Source organism: Anas acuta, chromosome 1, assembly GCF_963932015.1.
Source record: "Anas acuta chromosome 1, bAnaAcu1.1, whole genome shotgun sequence".
In the NCBI taxonomy this organism is placed as follows: Eukaryota; Metazoa; Chordata; class Aves; order Anseriformes; family Anatidae; genus Anas; species Anas acuta.
In genome coordinates this window covers 75,297,724-75,322,608 of record NC_088979.1, presented here as the reverse complement: position 1 = coordinate 75,322,608, position 24,885 = coordinate 75,297,724, and the positions used below count along the sequence as shown (strand labels likewise).

Here is a 24,885-nt window from a genome sequence, read left to right as displayed (position 1 = left end):
TTTCTTTAAAAAAATAAAATAATAATATATATATATATATGCACACATATATCCACATATATATCAAGGGTTGTTGACAGCAAATATTTAGTATTGCACCTCTTAGATGCAGATAACCAGAGGCTGGGCAAGGATACCTGGACGCATGGCTCTGTGTTAGCCTTTTATTTTCTCTGAGCATCTGCTACTCCTCAGTTTGACAAAGGAAACCTGACTGGGAAGACATTTGGCCTGGCTAGCATGACTGTTTTTTAAGAATCAACTTCTTTCATATAGGAAGGATTCCAGGTTACAGTATCTCACAGTGTGATAGTTATGCAGATATCATTAGTCAGTCAAATACACCAATATACTGGAAGGACACAGTGGATCGTGGCAATAAAACTTGTAATAATGACAAGTATTTACAGATAGCTAAGAAAATGAAAGGCTTGGGACTTCTAACACATGAATACATGCTGATGGCTTTACTCTCCTTTGTTCTCTATATGATGGGAAGAGCTACAGAAGTGTTTTTTCAGCTTCAGAGTCGGAAAATACGTACTTTAAAAGAGCCTGAGATGGCACTGGATCACCCATTAGGCTGTATCATAGGTAAGGTGACATCAGTGGCAAAAAGGTGGTCTGACAGATGCATTGGCAATCTGCATCTTACTGATAAAGAGCTGCTAGTGTAAATAGAAAGGGCGTCAGCAGCTCGTGTTCTTCAAGTCCTTGTTAATAGCTAAGGACCCGGGAGGAGGATGAGCATGCTGGCTCTCCTGCACCGCCTCCAGATGACGACAGAGAGCTGCACGCAAACTGCTGGTAGGGGAACGCTGCTCTGGCTGGGTGAACAGCACGTCTTCTCAGTTTAACTCAAATTAGTCTCCCTCAAAAAAGAGCACTTAAAGGTTTAAGTCCTCATTATGGAAGCCCTTATTACAGTTAAACTGATCTTAAAAAGAGGACACTTCACAAGCTCTTGAATGAAATGAGGATGTGGAAATTGCTATTGCACTGAACATTAGATCAAAAAGTAATCTGGTGCATATCACTTTTTTTCCTACAAAATACTACATGTTAGGTAATCCCATACTCAGCAAACTGGCAAGGAATATTTCATTTCTTTATCAGAGTGAAAAATATTATGTATTTACGTGGAAAACATCAACAACTGTAGGTGACATGTAAAGCAGAGAATTTTGACCTTTTTCTCACTGTAACATATTGAAGCTTGTTAATACATGCACGAAACGTTTGCCAGTCATTTTGCACTGATTTATAAGGAAGCTGTTGCCCAATATCGTAACATCTCTTCCTCAAAAGGAAAAGGGAGGACGGTGAAAACATTTTGCTTATAACCTCTGGTGATGTCCTGATAAGCCCTACAATGACTGAGATGCACCCATCCCGCAATAGTCATCCAGTAAAAACTTCTCAATTTGATTCTAGCAGTGTATACACAGCAAATATAGATTTAAAACATATTCTTTATTTGACACAATGCCCGCAAGTAGAGTTCTGCTCATATTTAATGAAATGGCCCTTTTGCTATAAAGAACACCCGCTTCAGCTCTTTTCTTGCATTTCAATACCTGGAGTACCTCGTTAAGCAGATACTACCATTGCATATTGCTACGTTTTTGACAGCAGAGTAAAACAAACAAATAAAATATAAAACTTAAAATTACTGGAGTTATAAAAAAAAAAAAGGGGGTAGTTCCTAAGAACGTTTCCAGTGTCTAAATGACACCATTTTTCACTGTAAACATGAAATTACACCAGAACTAGATTTGTCCAAATGTGTCATGTTTTTTCCTGCTAGCTAGCTACATAGCCCCAATGCACACGAAACAGAACAAGCTCAGAGAAATATGACCAAACACGCATGCATGTTTTGTGTGTGTGTGTATATGCTTCATATATACATATAACCACACACATATATGAAGTATCACCCCTTTCTAAATTCTATTCCACCTGATTCAATTCAGGAAACATAAGACTATTTAAATTCCTACACTGTTGGAGATCCTTCTTTCTCCTTTCCTTCTTGCATAGTAATTTGCTGTTGCGCTGCCTGGTCAGCGTGGAGGCTAGATATTCACGAACTGCTGGAAAATCAGATCCCTTATGAAGCACCTGGTGCTGAACTCAGAAACCTCTCTGTCAGCTCCTGCTTCTTAACAGTGTCTTTGTCAAAGATTTTAGTCTTGCTTTCTTAGAATATTAAATGTGGGCACTCAGTCTACTTAGGCATCAAGAAATGGCTTTTAATCTGTTTCTGTACGGTGAAGGCTGTTCCTCTGCCTTCAAGAGCTTAGGTAGGAACAACCGCTAAGGCATTCAAGGTCAAAAAGAAACTTCTTATAGCATTTAATTAGAGTTGAGTCATGCTGTGGTCCTGTACTTGACATGTACATGGTCCTTTATTTGACACTTAGTAAATGTTGAAAGATATTCTGTGAGCTGTGATCTCATAAATCCTTTTCAGTTTCTGAAATTATCTAATTTTTATAGACACTGCAGAAACATTTTAGAGGGATACAAGTCAAACACTCTGAAAGTAAATAAGCAATGACTGTGAACACCTCTAGTAGGAGGGAGTCTTAAGAATTAGCTCATCAAGCATGAGTCTTTCCATACAGACTTTTTGTGTGTGCTGTGTGATCCTGCAAGAAGCTGCAGACTACAGGCCAGATTACACACTTCCATCTTTAAATTTGAAGGACTATGTTAGTTCAGAAATTGTGGATATTTCTACAGGGAAATAAATTGTATAATCAGCTTATGTCGTTAGACAAATAGAGAGAGCGAGGCCCACTTAAATAAGGACAAACTTTACATGTCAGAAGCTAAACTTTGGTAACTCATTTGCAATAGAATACAATAGCATTGTTAAAAATAAAAAGCATCAATTTTCTTTTGCAGATCAGCAGGGTCATGTAATGCTTTTAAAGCAGTCCTAAAGTTAAGAATATGCTTAGAATCGCATCAAGCCACAGTATAAAAATATTCAGCTGATGGCAGATGACTACACACCTGGGAGGTTATAACAGGAGTGGTTTGCTTCTAGCTTGAGAGATAATAATGGCTACTATGGACGACTGCTTTGTGTTCCTATAAAAATAATACTATACGTTCTTAAATACTGAAATGCAGAAGAACATGATGTAGCTCTTCCAAAAAAAAAGGGGAGATGAAACAACCTGAATTCATTGGAAGCGTTCAGTAATCTCAAAAGGGAAAAATACAGTCCAAAGATGAAAGGAGTTCTCAAATTATCTTCATCAATTTTTTATAAAAACAATACACACAAAACAAAAACAAAAAACCCAAACCTTTCAGAAGTAACACTGATTTACATTTTGCAACTGTGTGCTAAAAAATACTTCAGAAAAATGCTTTAGCAAAATGAACCAGCAGCTAAAAGCTTAGGAGAAAAAAATGCTTATCAAGCATTTTTTTTGGTTTGATTTTAACCATTCGCTGTTACAATAATCCAACCCTTTTTTGTTCTAGATTCAATGCATTAAAAAGACTTGTATTTTTCTTGAAAATAATCAGGAATGCTGCAATGGCATATTCTCAGAGTTTACTTAAAAAACCAATTATTCATTTTTTGCAAACCTGCTCTGAAGGGGAGAGAGGCCAGAGGCATTGTGGCATGTTGTTGGATAGTCTCTAACTCACAGAAGCATCCGTGAGTTCCCAAACTGGCTCTCAGCTTGGGTCCCTGTGTATCTAACACAAACACTGAAGGCTGGTCCTGTGTTCAGCACAGTGATGCTGTCTCTGGTAGTAAAAAGGCAACTGTAGCACACAGACCTCAGCAGCACAAAGTGAGGGCCAGCAGCAGTGTAATCCTAACCAAAATTGTCAGAAGCATTATTATATACGCCCATGAGGAAGACTTTAGGGTTGGGTGCTATTCATGTCCTAGAACATATCACAGATTGGGTAGATTTGCTGGCTGCTTGCAGAGTGCTAGTTTTTAAAAGGAGGAAACTAAATGCCATTAGAGCAGCATCCCCCCATCCCCACCCTCCCACCCCAAACAATCACAAAATCCATTCATTCGCAATGAGCCTGGTTCCTTTTCAGCACAGGAGTGCCAATTTCAAAAAGAAAAATACATCAAAACGCATATTCTTCCCATCGTACAGCATCATGCACTGCCAATTCACACTACAGGAGTTAAATGCCCAAGTAAGAGTTTATATTTTTGTTTGTTTGCTTTAAATACAGAAGACATGTAACCCCCCTGCTTAACACAAGTACTGAGGGAAGGACTGTGAAAGAGACCATTTTACAAAACCTCCTGTAATGCAGTGAAATGGCCAAATAGTACATCTGAAATGCTATGTCAAAATAGGCTTCGGCTTATAAAAAAAAAAAAGAAGTTATTGCAGCTGGTGCCCAGTCATGTGATTTTCATGGATTCCACAATTATAAAGCAAGAATTGTGCTGCACAAACACTGCTAAAATGCTGGCGTAGGTGTATTATGCGCATGCTTTTGTGACTCGGGTTCAGCAATGCTAGATGGAAATCGTTTCACTTGTGCAGAGATGCTGTCTGCTCCGGGCTTATTGTGCTGCTTCCTCCCCCTCTCCCCCTCCTTCCCTCCAGCCCAATTTCTCCTCCGCACGCGTGCGCGCTCACACACACGCTCAGCCTCATGTGCTACTCATTTGGAAATCACTACGGTAAGTACAAAGGGCTACAAAGAATTAGAAAAATAGCAGATGGTCTCTTCAGCTGGGCCATAAGCAATGCAAAATACCACTTTATAAAAAAACAGGAATACTGTTTTTTACCAGCTTTTATGGTCATGCCCAGAGTACTTGTGTTTGCTACAGTTCAGGATTTTCTTTCCCCATCAGAAATTAACACCGCTTACAGAACTAAGGAAAGGCAGTAGAAACTATTTTCCCCATTCATGTGTTTCTTGTTACAAAAAATGAGATATAAAACTGGTACATCTGCACGGTCCCAATTCAGCTGCCACACAGCCCTTGGGCAGCCGCAGTAGCAGCGATGGCCGCAATCCCTGGTTGCACTACAAGGGCTCCGGCAGGCTTCTAGGCAGGAGGGCACCCCGCTGCACGCCGGGCATTCAAGGATTTTAGCCACATTGTGCATACAGCAGCCATACATTTGTAGAGGGGCTGAGAAACACGGTGTAGTGTAATTAAAGCCTGAACCAACAGAGAAGCGGAGCTGCTCAAACAGGAAGACAGCTCTTGATGGCTGCTGTTCATGTACTGCATTCTGTAAAGGCACAAGCACAGAGAAGTCCAATTTACAGTGCTACTGCATTCCAGCAGCATACAGCCTTTGCCAAATATAATACTGGAAGGCTTTGGTAAACCTCAAGCATTTCCCCCCCCCCACCAAAAAACCTGTAACTGACAGATATGAAAAAAAATCTGTATTGTTTCATGCACAAGAGTAAGAATCATCTGGCTCTGAATAAACTACAAAATACTTGACACTCGGCAATTTCTTCAAGCTCACCCTTGAGTCCCCAGAAATTTCAGTCCCAACGTTAATTACATCATGCATGTCGGGAGGATGGGGGAAAACAAAGGAAAATGTGTTGTAAAAGCTCTGAAAGCATCACAGAAGCATCTAACCTTGCAGCTGGGGTCAGGAAAAGATCAAACCAGAGGAGCTGTCATAAGAACAGCTTTTAAGCCAGAAATCAAGAAATGCTTACCTTACAGCGTGGTTCTTGTCATCCAGGTTGTTAACTTTAGAGAAAGTACGCTCCCCATCTTCCTTCAAATCCTCTGCTTGCCTCCTTACTTCAACTGAGACTTCCTAAAAGTGGTTTAGAGCACAAGTAAGACACCAAGTCATCATGTTTCAGACTCCTGAAAAAATCTATGATTATGGAACCTCTTATTTGTGGGTTTGCTCTGTTTGAATACACATGAAGTCAACAGCACAGCATGTCTTAAGCTTGTTTGGTTTTAAGTGGTATAGTGTGCTATGTGACCTCTTGCACAGCGCTACAGACCTGGCTGTACTCGAGTTACTCGCCCAGTTCGCTTTGCAACTTCCACTTGGCGAAGACAAAAATACAGCAAAGAATTTACAGAAGACTTGCTTACATTTGAGAGCAGGCAAGTACGCACCGGCTTTTGAATCCCTGAATGCGTACTTTAGTTTCTTAGTAAAACATTCAGCGCTGCTGTTCCAGAAATTTATTATCTCACTATCTTCAAACAACCACACCCCAAGCACGGCTTTGCATTACAAACACTGAACCTACAGGAAATTTAATTGCACATTAGCACTGAAACCATCCCCACCGTACATGCGAAGCAACATCTTTATTTACTTCAGTCTGTTGTAAGCATCTTCAATACGCTTATCACCATATTTTCCAGGTGCCTAAACAGGTGTCTGCGTTTTGCCCCAGGAGGCCTATACTGAACTTAAAGGCTCTGACTAATAAACCAGAAATGCATACATGGAATAGATTAGATGGTGATTTTCTGCTGGGTAGGCAATTATTTAATAATTTAGTTAATTGAATTTTCAAAATAACTTCCAGGTGAGTATTTCCAGTGCTTACAACCTCTACCCTTGTAAATTACCTGCATAGTTAAGTCTGCCTGAAAAGTTCAAAAATAACTTTTGCAAAACCTAAAGAAAAAAAATGTAAAGCAAAAGAGTCCACAACTTGAGATCTACATATTTTGTTTCTAAGCCACGCTCATCTTATTCCCACTACACACACACGTGCTGTGTGCATGTGCATGTATGTACTCAATGTTTTTAACAAGAGAAAAAAAGGAAAAAAAATATCCCTCCACTTTTTTCTTGCAGAAGGTGAAGTTCAACCCAGGTTGAACACACTCCAACTCCTCATACATATCAGACAATCTTGTAGCAGCTTGAACAACATATTTTAAACAGAGAGCTTAAGAGACATGATTTCTCCATCTACTTCCCCTGCCACCTGCCAGCCGTTCCCTGGCCCTGTTCAGTTAAAAATTAACTTAATATTTACTTGCAAGTTACAAGAACAGATATTTGGCATCTCTCTGAGGACTACATTTATAGTTCTTAAATCAAGAAAACTAACAAAAAAATAAAACACTGAGCTGTTTCTTTTTTTTTTTTTTTCTCTGTAGCCTGCAGTGCAGCTTTAACATTAAGAGTTGTTTTTTATAATCTCTTAACTTTAGCAGGCTGAAGTTCTGTCCTGTGTAGCTCTTGGAGCAAGCAAGTTTTGAAAAAAAAGAGGTAATGCAGAGAAAATGCTAAGACCGTCAACAAAAGTGGACAAAGTAGGTATTCTTTCCCCTTAGAATATTTTTCCCTGTAGTTGCAGAGAACGACTATAAGACTTAAAATGAGGGAGGCAGCAGGCAGCCACAATAATGAAGCACTCCAAGTGCAAATTGCTTTGACCTCATATATATCTCTGCTGTAAAATAGAGGACATTATCAAATCAACCATTTTTTTTTCCCTTCCAGCTAGCTGCAATACAAAAGAAATTACTTTATCCAATCGCTCTTTGCTACTCCTAATTCCTGTGCAAAACAAACTTTGATCTCCCTTCCTTTACTTCTGAGAGCTACCTGTAACATTTGTTCCATTAGTGACAAAAGGCTAACACTGCATTACATGTGTCACTAAACTAGAATTTTTTACCAAAATTATCTTGCCCCTCCTGTCCCCTGTCCCTCTCAAGGGCAGTGAAAGGGATCGTGTGAAAGCGCCTCGTACCTGTTTGTAGAAGTCAGTCGAAGGGGATGATCTGGACCTCTCGTGGGTGTACTGGGGTTTCTCGTGTTGTTCGTGGCTGGCATCAAGGATATTATCTGCTGAATGGTATCTCCCTGAACTCCTTGCCTCTATGGGCTTCCGCTGCTCTTTCCACGACGCCTGATACTCTGCAAAGGTTCCCAGGCGCTGCGGCTGCTCAGATTTCACAATCCTGTCAGCAGCCTTACTGCTGCTACCGTGGTGGACGTTACCTTTGGAAGCATGTGCAGGTTCCAGTCCAACAGAGGCTGCCCGACCTCTTCTCTCATGCCATGACTCGTCTCCCTCCTGCCCACCGTACGCTTTCCTGTCAGCCCTCTCGGGCTGTCCCTCGGGCAGACTGTGGGGAGTTGGTTTCTGTGCAGACTTTCTATATGAAGGCTTACTTGTTTCTTCAAAAAATTTCCACCTGTCCGCAAACGAGCCCAAGACTTCTTCGGATGCATTGGGATGGCAATGAGCGTGGCACTCATCCTCTGACATCCCCACTTCATTCATCTTCTCCGGTTCGGAGTAAGACTTCAGTTTTTGCTCTGTTGTGAACCTCTTCCTGGCCCCGATGCGCGAAACGTGATGAGCGCCACTCCCTGTGGGGTTCGGTTTAGCTTGCGTAGCCTCAAGGAATCCAGACACATCTTCAGAAACCAAAGCCAATAATGAAGAGTTGTAACTACCAGCTTTCCGTTCCGGTGACCTGGGGGGATATTCAGCAGGGCTGGGCTCCAAGTCGCGCCGTTTGAAGGAAGTTGCCCGCAGAACCCTGGCCTGCGCTTCCTTCAGGTGATCTTTGTAGGTGCTGGTAAAGCTGGTATCCGGGGAGGCGTTCAGATTTTCGGATGAATCTGGCTTCCAGTTCTCATTGCCCTCCTCTGTCTCACACGACCCTATTAGAGTAGCCGTGCTTCTGCTTTTCTGCAGCTTTGCTCTCCTCATTTGGATCTCATTTCTCAGGGTTGTTGCAAAACGATCGCTCCTTCGTGCCTGTTTAGACAAGTGAGTGTCAAACGGGGGCTGCCGCTCTGTTACAGCTTCTGGGCTGTTGTCAGATTGCTTTTTCCCTTCCTGAGCCAAAGAGTGCAACATTGGGGTCCTCTGAGGAGAAATCTTGCTACTCTCGTCTTTTCCCCACCTAAAATCTTTCTGAGCAGGTCTGTTCTCAGCAGTAAGGACGCAGCCCTTTACATACTCCTGTTGACAGTACTTAGCTTCACTTTCATCGAAGCTGCTCTCAAAGCTTTTCTTTTGTCCAGGCTTTTCAGCATGACTGGGTTTTTTAGCCTCTTCTACTACGGCAGATCTAACATCCCCCTCTCTGTCCACTGTGTAATGGCTACTGTTCTCACATCCCTCCAGAGGAGATTCGACAGATTGTTGAGGTAGATAGTATTTTGGTTTTTGGACCATTGTGACAACTGCAGGGTTTTCATATGGTCCGAGAGATGTATCAGCCCCCACTGCGGGTTTCCAGCTGTCATCCTTGAGCTGCAGTGGCTTTGAACTTCCCTGAGCAGGCTGTTTTGCTGTCACGCAATAATAGCGACTCTGTCCAGTGTTGTCCACCTTCTGTTCAGCAGCACTGTTTGCGTTGAGCAGCCTGGTGTGGCTTAGATTGTACCCATGAAAATGATCAGCAGGTAACTCCTGAATGCCGCTATAGGAGAAAAAAGGTTGCTGCTCTTTCTGCGCAGCTAACATCCTTGCATTGTGAAAAAAAGTGCTTTCATCACTGTACTGGTGCTGGTGGTGGTAACTGTAGGTGGGCTGTGCAAACCGGACATCAGTGCTGGACAGGGATGACTGCAGCTTGCTCGCAGTTCCCGTGCTACTGTTGTACCTTTCGGCAGCTGCAGAAAAAGCATGTTCTGAGCTGAGATCGGATTTATAATTTGAGCCGCTGACCCTCCTGTCACAGGCTCTGGAAGGCCGCCGCTGCTGCTCCACAGCTTCTGAGTTCCAGTCATTCCTGGGCTGAGATCGGTTCAGGGCTGTAAAGTGCTGCGTGCTGGCACCCTCTGAGTACACAGGGCCCTGGGCTTTCTCATGGCCTTTGGTAGCAGCAAAGCTGTCACTACGAAGAGGTGGAGGTGGCGGGGGAGGAGAGGAAGACTTCCTCTTATCAGGAACAAACCAGACGGGTCCAAAACTAGATCTTCCAGAGCCAGCGAGCTTGACATCAGGGTGTTCCTCTATTCTAGGACTTCTGTTATTCTCATACTGGACGGGGGCTGGCAAATATCCAGGTTTGTCCTCTATTCCACCATTATCGTTCAAGAACTGTCCAGACTTGTTTCCTGGTTTAGCAGTCTCCCAGTGACCTACTTTGTACAGCATGTTCTCTGTTGAAGAAGTGTCTGCCGTGGACAGAGTGTGATCAGGGGTGCTCGAACTCGTGGAGAAAGACCCGTAGGCTGAATCCCGCTTACTTTGGCTCCCTAGATGCTCAATGCTACTATTAGACCTTGCAGAAGAAAGTCTCCCGTACTGGGCTACTTGTGGAGTTTGGTCCCAGCTGTCCATACTTCCCAAAGAACTGAACTGGTCAGAAGCACGATGCAGATTTGACTGATCCCAGGAGTTTGACAGGTCATGAGAAGAACAACTGTGGCAGGAAACAAACAAACAGAAAAACAATAAATACAACAGTCAAAAAATCCCATGATATAATTACAAAAATCTGGACACCAATTTTATTAACATTGTGACACAACAGTCACTCAGGACAATCTACAAACATTAGAAGTTCGGACACAAAGCCATGGCTTAATCCTTCTATTTTGCCACTGCTTCAAAGCTTGAAACCTGAAATTAGTTAATTAGCATTTCCTTCTTACCTTTACCACTAAGTAATACACGTTTATCTCCTTAAAGGTTCTCCTTTCCCTGAGCAAACTGTTGATTTTGCTGACTTTTAAACCAATTTGACCCCCAACAGATACCTTTTTCTCAGAACAAACACCAACTTCATTTACAGTTTATTTTCCAGGCACCCTGATTCCTCCAGCAACTAAACTTGTGTACTTCACTGTTTACGTTTTGGAAATTCACTACTTCATCTCATAAACTTCATCCTTTGTCTTGCTTGTCCAAATCTGCCCCTTCGAGTAATATTTTAATTTCAAACTGAAGGTTCACTAAAGACTTTATCTTCAATTTCCACCAGTTCTGAGCCTCCTCCACATGTACCTTACTAATGTGTTCTTAAACCACTCTCAGTTTGACACTACTACAAAAATCTCATTCAGTTCCATCTGGCCACAACATTGACAGAAAAACTCCCAGAGGAGATGCTAGAGTAATTTAATTTCTGGATGGCCGATACCAAACTTATAACCTTTCTTCAGAAATCCTTATCATCACCTCTCCGTCACTCCCTCGTGTACAGAAAATTCATCTTTGACACTGCGCTTTCTCTGGCTTGTTTGCCTAGATGCTATTTCAAAATCTTGCTGCTTCTGTTGTCTTCCTACTCACAATCAGCTTTGTTTTGTTTCTTCCTTCTCAAGCTCTTTTCTTTTGTATCTTCCACAGCACCCACCTCCTGTCAATCCAACACGCTGATGCTGAAACAACAGTCTTCTCAATTATTCTTACTTCTTCCTGTCTGAACTTCACTGCCAGCCCCTCCTGCTTTTATGTACCAAATTCAATTCCTGTCCTTGCATGCAAAGCCCCTTGGTAGAAATCCCAGAATTGTTCCACTTCCCTGTAGCTATAATTATATGAAGCATCTATCAAATCTTGTGCAGTAAAGAAACCTGTGAAAGCTCCTAATGAAATTAGATTAGTCCACATAAAAATATACAAAGAGTGACACAGATTATTTTTTTTTCTGTCAGAAATACTGCAAGAAGACAACTAAACAGTTCTTTGGAATTTAGTTTTAAGATAGGAATTGCAGTTTTGTTTTTTTTTTATATTACTATAGCCTTTGATATTTTTTTTAATACAATATGGCCAAAAATAACCTACGTGAAGTAAGTGAAAGTATACTTTGCATTTACTTTCTAAAAGCATTTTCTTTGACAAGATAAACTAGCAGTGGCCTCATATATGTTTTTTATTTCTTTCATTTTCAGCATTTCAAAACGTTTCACTGAATGCTTAAAAAGTCTTAACTTTCTTCCTAAGCAGATACTATGGGTCACACAGAAAGTGTCTTAGTCATTAGGATTTCTGTTTTTAATGAAGAATGTAAGCAATGTTCCTATGAATTGCTCTTTTTTTTTTTTTTTTTAAATTGCAGTTTTTTACCTCCTTCTTCAGCAGTAAGATGATGCTTGGCATTAAGATAAAGATGATACTTGCACAAGAGAGCCTCTGCTTACAATCGACAGATTTGCTACCAAACGTGAAGCAGAGATCATCAGTATGAGCTCACAGCTCTGCCAGAAACCCCTTCATGGAAATCTAACAGATGCAAGAAAAACTTCATAGGAAAGGCAGCGAAGTTTCTGGTGGTGTGTTACTGCAAAGCCTGGCCTCCCACAGTCCTTACCTGTGGGGCAATACTCCCACACAGTCTGGCACAGGAGAGAGTCCAAAAGCTTTTTCTATTGACAGTCTGGCATCCCAGGCTGTCCTTCTCTCAGTGGCGTTTTTTCAGAGCAGGCTCATAAATGGAGCTGTACTGTTGGTTTAAGACTGACAGGTAAATTCCTGGAATGATCTGCAAGTACCTTTATTTGGTCATGTTGGCCAAGGGGCACACCCCAAACCCAGGGCATGAGCTTGTGCTCCTGGGCCCTCCCAGAAATGACATCACCTCAGCAAACCAGGCAGCTTTCAGACCAGACTAACGTCCCTCAAAAATTGAGTTTAAGCAGCCTTCTCAAAGCTTGCTTGCCTCACATTCACACCTGTAAGGCTGTAACAAAGTAGTAGAGGTTACTGGTTTCAACTACACACCTGGGTGAAACAAAGAAAGATGAATGTAAGGCCCCTTTGAAAAATGAATGTAAGGCATATCCTAGTGGAAGACAAAGCAGGGTCTAAACTTATAGCATCTCAAGATGGTTCATACCCACACCTTCCAGAACAGTGCCAGCAGCCATAGCCTAGTGTGGGCTATGAAAAAAAAGTCTGCATCCACATTTTTAAGGCGTGACTTCTTTGAAAATGACATAAGACGACTCACAATGGGAAATTAAGGCATCAGACCCTTAGAAGGTTTTACTTGCTAGCTCTGCTATTCAAAAGTGTTCTTGGCACCCACGCCTAGCCCAGTGATCCCTGGGTAGGTTACAGTATTTGCACAAAAGTCATATGATAAAAACACAGACAGAATGGCAGATGCGGAGTTCAGGGCCCCAGAACTACCCTCTCTCCTACCTGCAGAAGTCTCTTCTGCTCTTTCTTTCTTCCTGTAGCTTCACACACCTTCTCAAAGGTCTAAATTCAGTGGGCAGTCCAAGAAAAATACAACCAAATCAAACCAACCAACCAAAAAAAAAAAAAAAACAAAAACAAAAAAAAACAGACCCATGCCTTAATCTAGCATCTACCTACGTAGTAAAGACAATTTTCAGAAGGTTGACTTGAGCAGCTGTCCCTTCCTCCCTCTGAAATCCAGGTATATCCTGTGCTTGGAAGGATCTCTCCTGGCTGAACTCCACATTTTACAAGTGATTTGATTCTCACACTCACAGAGAGACCTGAGGCCTGCACATTCAGTGGAGATTTTAGGCTGTGAGTACCAGTTTCAGATGCTTAGCTCAAGGACGGTCACGGAATTCCAGAAGAAGCACAAGGATGAGATCCTCAGGCTAGAAATATCCCCTCCTCAAGCTATTTGTATTATCTCCTTACATACTGCTCCTCTCAGGTACTGACTAGCCTGAATCCCATTCAGCTTGGTGCTGAAACATGCTGTTTTTGTGGATTGTGCCTTGAAAGTGGGGAATCGCTGAGGCTACTCACCTTTATTTTTTTTTTTCTTCAGACTAGCAACCTCAAATAAAGCTACTTTGCAACTGGGATCCTCAAAATACCCAAAGCCTTTGGCTGGCAGTCTGGGAGTGCTGGATTTCCAAAAGCCACAATATGAAGCCAGTTTGGTCATGGGCAACAGACAGCAGGAGGGACAAATCTCCCAGGTAAATCACCTTTTGGCAGCCAAGCTTGCAAGTGGGCAGCACAAGTGGTTGAGCGGTTCAGGAGTAGTAATGTCCTTGGAACCCTGGTGTTAGACTGTGCTGAAACGACTGCGTCTTCTAGCACCGTCTGAGAAAGCAGTTTGCCCTTTTTGTTATCATTAACGTCTGTCAGCAGTTGCTGCTATTTATGATACACTAGAGGAGGGGATTGCTCCAGTCCCCTCCTCCTGTTCCTTCATACCGAAACTCACCTGCCAAAAGTTCGTTGTGAAGTGCACTTGAATCAAATTATAAATAAATAAATATTTTAAATATCTTGAATCAAATTAAAAATAAATAAATATTTTAAATATCACCAGCTCCTATCAAATCACACTCTCAGAAATGTGTCTTGTAATACCTTACTTTCACAAGGTTCAAGGACAACGATCAGGAAGAGCAGGAAGCATGTAACAATTTACATTTCAGTCAAGAGACTCAGTCCACTGAAAGTAAAAATACTCTTAAATTAGCACTGGAACAAAGAAAACTAAGTGTGTAAGGAATTTATGAATTTTGTTTCTTGTACAAGAAATCTAAGTGTCTTTAAATACAAAAATATAATTGAGCCTACCTACAGAAAATTTAAGTACAAACTCTACTAGTCAATGTAAGACAGGAACAATTACAATCAAGGATTTGAGAAAAATAATGTGCTAAAAGTTCTGCTAATGAAGTATTATGAAATGCGTTTTGAAAACCATTTCTTTCTAACTGCTAATTTTCCCATTTTATGGGGGGGCAGATAGCAAGTTATTTTAAAAACAGTAAGGAACTTCAAAAGAAATCAAACAATGTAAAACAGGTTGTACAAATGGTATGAAATAAAATCTTAAAGTATTAACGTTCTTCTGTTGTTTAAAGAGCACGGTAAGTTAACATCAAGAAGCGATGACGAAGAATGTACAGTTAGGAAGCAGAGAAAGCACAAGGTTACTTTCCAAATGGAGAAGGTGTATAAGAATGGTTTTCTTTAATGCCCGGAATTACTATGGCCCAATGTGAATTGTTTGGAGAAGAAAAAACAAACAAACAATCAAACAAACAAAAACAAATGGACTAAAATCCTTGTGAAAATGCTGAAGAATGTTACCTAAAAGCAGGAACCAAACAAGAACCTGTAACCAGATGCAAACAGACAATATTTAAAATTTCACAACTAAAACTACACAAGTGCCAGCCTTTCTTCCACAGCACTGAATGAGACCTGACAAATATTAAAGCACTTTAAACAAACATTGAAAATTGTTGGTCTTATTACCTCTTTACACAAGCAAGAACACAGGGAAGATCAGATTACAAAAAGACAGTTTAATTTGTAAGACCAGTAGCACCTTAAAGTCCAACAGGAAAATACTCCGTACCCTCCGTTTTGGAAAGGCTTTCCAGTAGTCTGTAACAATATTTTTCTATTTCTTCTCCCTCTTCTATGTCACTTTAAGAAGGTTAATTTTGATGGTTTCTTTTCACTGAGCAAGGTTTAAGATTTTACCAGTGGACACCGAAAGGAAATGCAGAGCAAGAAACACAACCTTCTGACTGCCTTTAAAACCAGTTTCTTACCTTTCAGTCACACGCACTTATCACATACTGTTTCTGAAATCCACTCCTCCACGTGTAAAGCTTCCAATGCTCCTCCTTCAAGCATTGAAAGGACAGGCAACAATAAAGAATACAAAAATACAACGCTTCTGCATTTGGGATTTAAGAAGCACTCTACAGGACCACATTAACATTGTCTTTCTGTCGGCGCTTAATGCACGTAGCTTCAGCAGAGACTCACCTTGCATGATACCGTGAGTGCCAGGAAGTGCAGGCATTGGACGAAGGAAGGTGTGACGTGGCTGTCTCAGGTTGACTTTCTGTAAACTTGGTCGCATGCCAGGAGTGAGGCCTGCAGGCTAGGTCATTTCTTCTGAAAAGAGAGAGAACGAGTATACTAGGTTAATGCAAACAGTTCAGCAAGGTGAGAGGCAGCAAAAAAATCTGTCAGGGCAGTCGTCATACAGATAGCACAGAGACACGGTAACTTCAAATGACAGCAGACTAGATGGTACTCTACATGCATGCCAGTTTTGAAAAGCTACCAGCATTCCTTAAAAACACTTGAGAGACCAACTCTTTAAATGTTTGAGGTTTGTTTTTCTGCTTTTGTTTTAAAGAATATACCTCAAAAATGGTTCAGCACTTTATCTAAAACCCCAAATATCTACCTGGATATCACCTCCAAATATATACGCTCATGTGACTGAAGAGATCCTATCTAAAAAGAACACCAAGCTCTCAGAGTGTATCTTACAAATCTTTTTGCAAAGCTGTTATAAACCCCTCTGTCCCATTCCCCCTGCTTAGGAACTAATAACACGAGCTTTCGCTTCCTCCTCCAAGGACTTTGTAATGCCTCTCAGCACACATGAAAGGAGTGCATTCCTCTTCCCTAGTGTTAGATAAACCTTCTGAACGGGATTCATCTATTTCTGTTTCAGAAAACACATGCCTAGCGTGTTTTTTTGGCTAGACTCTCTCAATAGCCCTGGGAATGAAGCAGGAACTCCCTGAAGGTAATCCATCCTGCCCTTCTCTTTGGTTCATCCTGGGAAATGAGGAAGGTAAAATTTAGATCAGATTTAAAATTTAGATCAGGTGAGACAAATCCCATCCTTGAAGTCACAGACTAAACCAAATGTCCTACTAAACCAAAGGCTTGTAGGACATTGGCTCTGGAAGTTTTTTAAATGTACTTACGTATTTATTTATTTATTTATTATTATTATTTTTTTTACAGCAAGTGGTTTGTCTAAGTTACACAATCATTCCCAAAACAAAGGAAGTGTTCCCTATTCTGAATTTATATTTTAAGGCAGTTCTACCTATTTATTTTTTATTTTTTACTAATCTCCCTTTTAAATTTGGGTTATCAGACCGGCAATGGATTTAGAAAACAAAACCAAAGCTCACTATAAACCCAGTATCTTCAAAACAGATCCAATCTGACTACACAGCTTTTTGAAGTACATTCAAGAACATCTGATGAATTCAGTGATAAATTGCCTTTCCAAACTCTGCATGCAGGATTATAAAAGGAGAATATAATAATTCTACAGGGAAGCTGTAATTTCACTAGGAAGCGTTGCATCATTACTGTCACTAAAAAAAGAAGTAATTGTTTCCATCAACAAAAGCCTACTCTTTCTCGCATGACAAAAGAGAAAACGGTTGAGCAGAGAGTCAGTACACTCTTCCTTGGCAGCATATGAAATTAAAAGAGTGAGTGGAGAAGCCAAAATATTCTCGGTGAAAACAAGTGGAGGAGATTCTGCTCAGCCACGTGACGCTCGGCTCCAGACAGTCCTCGTGTACTCCAGGGCCCCCAGGCTCACATTCAGGTTTGGGACAGAAGCCTTCCTTTACTCAGCTGCAGAGAACATCGATGACTTTCCCATTGCTCCCTCTCATGTTACTGACATCAGCGAGGCAAACCATAATTTAGGCAAATTCAATATACCTTTTAGGCACTGATTCAGTGAAGAAGGTTTGTTAAGAGACAATTACTTTGGTGTGATGCACCACAAAGGAAACACAAGACTAGTAAACTAGAGGAATACAAGCAACGTTTGGAGGATGAGGAGATGAAGGTTAGGGAAAGGGAAGGGGTCTTCTGCTGTAGTTTGCTACGGGTTTGGCAGATGGTAGGAGGGATTCGGTCAGTGGGAAGGGGCGGAAGGGATGCACTTGTGAAGTCAGTACTATACCTCATGGAACTTCTCAAGATCTTCATAAGATAGTTTCTCGCCACATGAACATCGTTTTCAGATGGCATTTTCTGTGCTACAATATCCACCACCACTTTCATCTTCCTGAGGAGCCAAGCAAGGGGAGGAACAGACTGGACTGAGCTGTGACACGAGGCAAATCAACTGCACTAGAACTTACAAGTTCTGCTTTATTTTTTTGTATTTGTGGACACATTGAAATATTTGAGTTTGTTTTTTTTTTTTTTTTTTTTTTTTTTTTTTTTTTTTTAACACATAATAAAATAGCCTGACCGGTCTAAAAATACTGGTGGGGTACCTGGAAGGTAGAACCAGGTAGGCTCCTGCTTTTGTTGCAGTCTGCACCTTGACTAAGAATTAATTGACTACGCTCAGTCAACATTGCTTTTAGCTCAATTCTCACCATCTCATTCCATTTACTATTTCCTGCACTTCAAGAAACAGTTTTTCTAACAATAAACCTTGGAAACGGTTTTGGAAATTGGAATTGGAAAAACAAGAGAATGAAAGACTGAAAAGCAGAATATTTTGCAGAGAACTGAAGATGCTGGAAGCACAACATTCATATTCTAATGTAAAACCTCTGTATTAATTCTGAGTGACAGAATGAGATCATCCAAACCTACAACCCAGAAAATCTGTGCCATTAATGGAAGCATTAATAAAAGCATTTCACTGGAAGTGTCTTTCTACCAGTGCTTTTACAAAAGCTGCTGGAAGGAAAATGCTGATAAGCTTTGAAGATCTGATACAAAAGGAAAAACAATTTCTCTTTGCTATGTGCAAGCTGTTAGAGTGGTATCAATGACACGTGTGCGCAAATAGTTTAGCAATAAAGCAACCTTTCCCATAGAGTTTTTCAGAATAAATCTCCCTTTTTACAATTACTGCTTGGAAGTCTTTAAGAAAGACAGTCTGAATTTCACAGGCTAGAGAAGTTAGAAATACTGCTATAGATTGCAGCAGCAATACCGATGAGATTGATTGGATATGAGAGAAAAAACAGAAAATAAGCTCTTTTGACCAAGAAAGAAAAAAATAAATTAAACTGGGCAAGTCTGGGAACAATAACAGAAGTCAGAAAAATATTTGATCAAGTCAAGATGAAAAATTCAGATTTTTTTTCAGATCATTTGAAAATGCACACAAATGTATTCTTTTTTTTTTTTTCTTTTCAGAATCAGCAAGTCTGCTCACATTTGAGGTGCCTGCATCAGAACGGAACTGAAATTTAAAAATGAAAATCAGGCAGAAAATCAAATAAAGTAAGTGAAGGACCTCAGCATACAACAGCATCAATGAGTAAGAGGTGTTTCCTCAGAAAAAATCTTACAGTGGGTAATGTTCAGACAAAAGGCCAGCAGATACAACAAAAAATGCATTTCTCCCCGAAACCAGAATTTTGTTTTATTCTCACCAACCAGCTTCATGAAGCTTTATTGTACAAATTTTTGCATGCAGAGTCCCAGAGCTAAAGAAAGAAACGCAGTTCTAGCGAACTGCATCCCAGTGAAAAGCAGTCCCCAGGATTTATTTCCCTGTTAATGTTTCATTCCAGCCTTCTGCTGAATCAACAAAGATGGCAATGCCTGGCTGCTGGCTCACATGCAAGTGCAAGGCTGCAAATCTTGAGGTTTAAGTAGCAGCAGCTACACATAAAAGAGGTTGAACGGTATTTCTGAAACACCAAACCGGGCTTTCATTCCCCATGTCTCAATCACCTAGCTACTGGCGCCTTCTCTTTAGCTCAAAGAAATGTTTTTAATATTAGCAGTACTTACATACTTACAGAAAATGTATTCTGGCCTATCTTAAGACAAAGCTAACTCCTACAGAACAATTCCTACAGAGATTTTTTCATCTGAAACTTTGCGAAGGACTCTCCACAAAAAAAAAAAAAAAGTTATGAATCATAATGGTGAGGCATTTCAGCTAAGACCACCCAACTATTTGCTGTCCTGAAGGGTATCTTCTATTATTTCACATCATTATTTTGACTGGAATTTACCACTCTGTAGGACTACTTCTCATGTTAAATGTAAATGATGTTTTTGAGATGGGTAAGCATGGCTGGAGTGATAAACAGAAACCTGGTCCCATTTCAGCAAGAGCCAGCCACCACCACTTCCAGGATGCTGTTTAACCAAACAGAAAGCATTGCAACCCTGTTGCAAGGAGGTTTTTACAACTCCACATCAACACAAAGCGGTCTGCCTGTCAGCTTTTTTTACAGCTTCAAAGGAAATTGGACAAAAATGCAACGAGCAAGCAAAGCTTGCGAGTCCCTTTCTCATGTTACTGCAGCCAGCAGGCTCACAGAGTTCCCAGGGGAATTTCTCCCTCTGCCTCCCCCTCAGAGAGCACCCGGGAAATGAAGCCTGCCTCATCACAGGGAGCAAACCAGGCCCTCCAAATGCAGGAATCTGGCTATGGTTCTTCTGAAACCAAATACAACTCCACTTTTGCTCTCTTGTTGACTTAAAAAAATAAAAAATTCCTAGTTTTATTTCTTAGGACATGAAAATTACACACTGGTTTTTCTGCAACCCTGGAACAAGTTACCTGATCATATGTTTCTGGATTCTGCAGCTCTCAGACTGCAGAATTCAATGCCCTACTTCAAATCAGTAATAATCACTTATAATTCAGATTCACTGCGTCCAGTTGAACCCAAAATAGGCATTTTATGACAGTACTTCAGAATGCAATGCTTTATACTGCTCATCTCTATCAGCTTCACCAGGTAACAAAACCTGCCTTTACACGAATCTGTGTGTGTATATATATATATATATATATATATATATATATACACATATATATATAAATATATGTATATATATTAAAATTTTAATTTAAGAGGAAGGGCCAGTCAGTGGCTTCAGTCAGAACTGAACGGCAGCTGGCAAGAACTCCTGGATACTGTCAGGAGTAATTTCCTCAGTTAAAACTGTTGTAGTGATTATGTTAAACAAATTGTATTCAGATCTCAGCCACTTTACTCTAGTTTCTGCAGAACAGTTTAAGTCCCAGAGCTGCAGACCACTGGTGGAGCCCATGTGCTGTGAAGGTGCAACTTCCCTGCAAGTCCCACAACTTGGGAACCAGCAAATTTAGTGAAATTGAACAGCTGCTATCAAAATAAAATTCTTCTCCCTCCACTCACTAAGATGCATCTCAGTCTTTTCAGTAAGCTCCCCAGTGCTTTACTGCAAATGTGGTGTTGGGCTATTCTAAACAGCTGTAGCAGGAGGTACAAACTACTTAGAGTTGGTTACTTTAAGCTTCGTCTATGGCCAAAAATTTGTCCTGGTATCAGAGCAAGGTAGATGGCTACAGGAATGCAGCAGCCCAGTCTTGTTGTACACCAAGGGCACAACAAAAAGCCCTCAGATGTCCTCAGGATTGCCAGTCCCATGTCAACCAGCCAAGGCCCTCTTTGGCATCTCCTCAGCCAGCTCCTCATCCACTGGATTTTCTTCCGTGTGGAGGCCATGGCAAGAATTTGCAGTGGCAGCACAAGTGCCCTTGCTTGTTCCCTTGTAAATCCCAAATGACTTTGTAGTTTACCTCCAGTCCTTTAAAAGGGTATGATACTGGGCCAGACATACAAACTCTTGTTACCATTTTTTATAAATCCAAATGTCCTGTGGGAGAAAAAAGAAAAGATCCTCCCAAACTGTGTTTTTTCTTTTCTTTTTTTTTTGTTTTGTTTTGTTTTCAGCTCACAAATCTCATGCTTCATGGATTAAAAGACACTAGCAGAGCAACTTATGATGCAATTAAATGAGTATGTGAGAAAACACTGTAAACAAACTACCAAAGCACTTCATTATTAAAAAAAACACTATTCAGATTTTTTAGTCTTCTGAACCTTTGGAGGAAAAAAAGGATGTTGGAAACTACCATAAAGATGCAGTTATTCACAAGGACCTCAAAGAGTGAGAAGAAATAGCAGTGTCACCCTATTGCCTTCCAAAAACAGTCCAAGGTAATTTTAGCTGCAGATCGTGAAGACCTCACCCAGCTGCCTAACCTGGCAGCTCACAACTAGAGCAAGACAATTTGGGGGGTTGAAGAGAAAAAAAAAAAGGATGAAGTCATCATCTGAACAAATTAGATGTTGCTTGGAATGAGCACTTATTTGGTCAAAATGTCTTCTTTCTTCTCCCCCCACTCCAGCAGACAAACAACATTCCTTTCTGTAGAGTCTTCAAGCTTTTTCATCACCCTCTGCAGACAAAGACATCGGGTATTTTCTCTCTCAGGCAACTGTATTTGTAGAATTCAGATTGCTTCATGTTACCTGAGTCACCACTGGCAGAGCTACCTGCCAGGGTAATATCTCAGGTTTGCCAAAAGAAAACAACAAACCTCTGTAAGGAACGTGAACAGCTTCTTAATAATTCAATACATCCACGAATCATCCTAATCTAGGTTCAAATAGTTATCAGTTTCATAAAGAAGCTCTACGATAAATGTAATACAATCCCTTTCTTCCCCCTTGTCATTTTAAGTGTTTCCCTATATACCTGTCTGTATCTTTGTACGTAACAGAAAACTAAACAATGGGAGAACGTGGTTTTAAAAGGAGGCCAAAGCACACAAAGCATGAGACTGAGCACCCTTCCTCTACACAGGTTGTCTCTCACTTTATCCCTTCCTCTCTTCCTCTGAAAATGAAGAAAGGAAGGGTGGTGGTGGTGGTGATGGTGTGTAAGAAGAAAAAAAGGTAAGAAAAACATAGGAGGGTCCTGGAATTTTTTCATTCAACAATTCCGTATTAACGGATCCCACACACACAATTGGAGAACTCCCACAATATATTTTGAAGAAAACAAAAACCTCTTTCCCTTCACTGTCTGTCATTCTTACGCAACACAGATGGTCCTAAAAGTTTATTCCTAACTTTTTTTTCTTCTGTACACACATGTGAAGTCACTTTCTAGGCTTTCCAAAGTTCAAAATATGCCCACAGCTCCTCTTCCAGGTTGAAATACAAAGGCATCACTCACCTGTCTTGGTCTTCCCAACGTACCTGACCCACATCCTCTCCCTGCTTGCTTGCTGAAGTCGGAATCACTTTGCTCTTTTTTTGTAAGGCTGCCTTTCACTCGGATTCAATCCTGGATGCCCTAACTTCCCGCTGTCCTGAGCCTAGGCAGCAGCAATTCAAATGCTTTTTTTCCCACTACAGCCTATGCCAGTGTTCATACCACCCGTCCAGGAGGGCCTTAAATGTCCTTCCAAAGAGGGACAGTAAATTTCGGCTTTGTTTGGGTGAGACATACCAGTGACTGCATAAATCCCTCTCAAGAGCAAAATGGTGGACCTTCCTAGCTAGGGCGGACAGATAAGGACTTCAGATTTTTAAGTTTACTGTGTGGAGGCTTCAACACCTCACTTTTATGGAGATTAAACTGAAATGGTGCAAAATGCTTGTTCACGGTGAGAAGTAAACCCAAAAATCTAATGGAAAATAGCAACTTGCTAAGTATTTTAAGGCAATGCGTTTTAGATCTAATAGCTATCTAGTGAGCTTTATAAAAGCAACACACCTCTTTCCTTTCTTTGATGTGTACGCCCTGAATACAGAGCAAATCTGAATGGAACTTTATTTAGGATGAAAAATTGTTGACGGCTGTAATATTAGGTGTCTGATGAAGATTAAATGCAAATGCTTTCACATCATAACTGATCAAGTGCTGCTTATACGAGATTTAAAAAGCTACCCTAGCCTGCCAGCAAAATAACATTAAAAAAGTGAATTTATAAGATCAAGTTCTCGATATTAAAAAAAAAACCAACAACTGTCAGCAGCAATTTTAATGTCAGGTTGTCAGGTACGGACTGGAAGGGCTAATATGTATGAAGTCAAATTACTGCTGGAAACACCCAAAGCCACGCCAGGGTTTTTATTTCAAGACTCTGCTTTTCTCCATGAGCAGCAGCACACAGCCCATCTGTCTGTTAGAGCAACCCCTCCTGCCACATTAGCATCTTTTCTTTTGGGAAAATCCGCTCTGACATACTTCATTGGAATGGGATGAACCAGCGACGAAAACTAATCAGCCTGGTTTATGAGAAAACCCTTCTCTGACCGCAGGCAGCTGAGCCCCGCTGCCCGCATCCCCCTGCCTTGTGACTGCTCAGTAGCCACGGGCGAAAAAGCCCAGACAGACATCCAGGGCTGTGCACGAAACAGGCAGGCACAAACTGCAGTAGGTGATCGGCTGAGACAGCACGCAGCTGGGAATCTCAAGCACTGCAGAAAGCCACGCACAGCAATTAAAAATAAAGAATAAGATTTTCACGCAAAGAAGAAAAGTCATTAGCAGCCTTGTCATCCTGGGACAGGTCCACTACTTACCTAGCATACCTGACACTCCTCAAAATTTAAGTGATTTTGATGAGTGCAAAAATATAAAAGTTGGGCTCCTACTCAACTTTGTGAATTCCTCTAACTTTCCCATAGTAAGGTATTATCCTTTCTGGTTAAAATCTATTGATAATATACTATATTTGAAGAAAACTGTGTCTTACCTAAGCAAAGCTGTTATCAAGTGACTAATCATGGAGTTATGAGCAAGCCTTGTTTAACAGCAGTCTCCCCAAGTGCCACAAGTGTACGCTTTTGCTTTAAAAACAGGAAAATAAAAGAAATCTTCAAGGGCACGAACAACTGTTATTTACAAATTTGGAAAATCTTACTTTGCAAAGAAATGAGCAAGCCGGGAGGAAAGGGAAAGGAAGAAAATATTATCTCCTTATTTTATCTCCTCCCTGGTTCCTCCCTCCTGTTCTGCTTCCCACTGTCTCTGGGGTCCCACCTGCTCTCCGGCTCACTACCCCTTGTTCATAAAGCCTTGGAAGGCAACAAATATCGCAGGACAAGGGGATGACATGTAAACCCATTTTTTCTGTTTCTGCAATGCCTCTGTGAATGGAGAAGGTGGGCTACCCACTCTTAACATCATAAAGTAATGTACAGCATCGGCCACCTGAAGGGAAGGTGCGAGAACAGATTTATTCCTAGTCACCAGCACCCAGAAACTTATTCTGTCATTCATCAATTTACAAGTAACCACAAGAAGAAGCATGTTGTGTTCCGTCAAAATCCACAGGACATTTCACAAGTACGGAAACAAGATCACCAAACAAAATACTCTTCTCAAAAAGAAATGCCTGGTCTCTCTTAGCTCCCTCTGTTCCAG

At 40.9% G+C, this 24,885-nt stretch overlaps 1 protein-coding gene across 3 annotated transcripts in view; it reads right to left on the bottom strand.

Annotated features, from left to right (window-relative positions):
• The window catches only part of SHROOM2 (shroom family member 2), a 124,434-nt gene that overhangs the window by 31,398 nt on the left and 68,151 nt on the right, over positions 1-24,885 (bottom strand). Inside the window, exons 3-5 of one of the 3 annotated variants that reach the window (XM_068682600.1) lie at positions 15,682-15,813; positions 7,729-10,366; positions 5,704-5,807 (exon numbers count right to left, since the gene is read on the bottom strand). In XM_068682600.1, the coding sequence (XP_068538701.1) occupies positions 5,704-5,807; positions 7,729-10,366; positions 15,682-15,813 (2,874 nt within the window). The other 2 variants (XM_068682609.1, XM_068682616.1) reach the window with 2 other exon arrangements.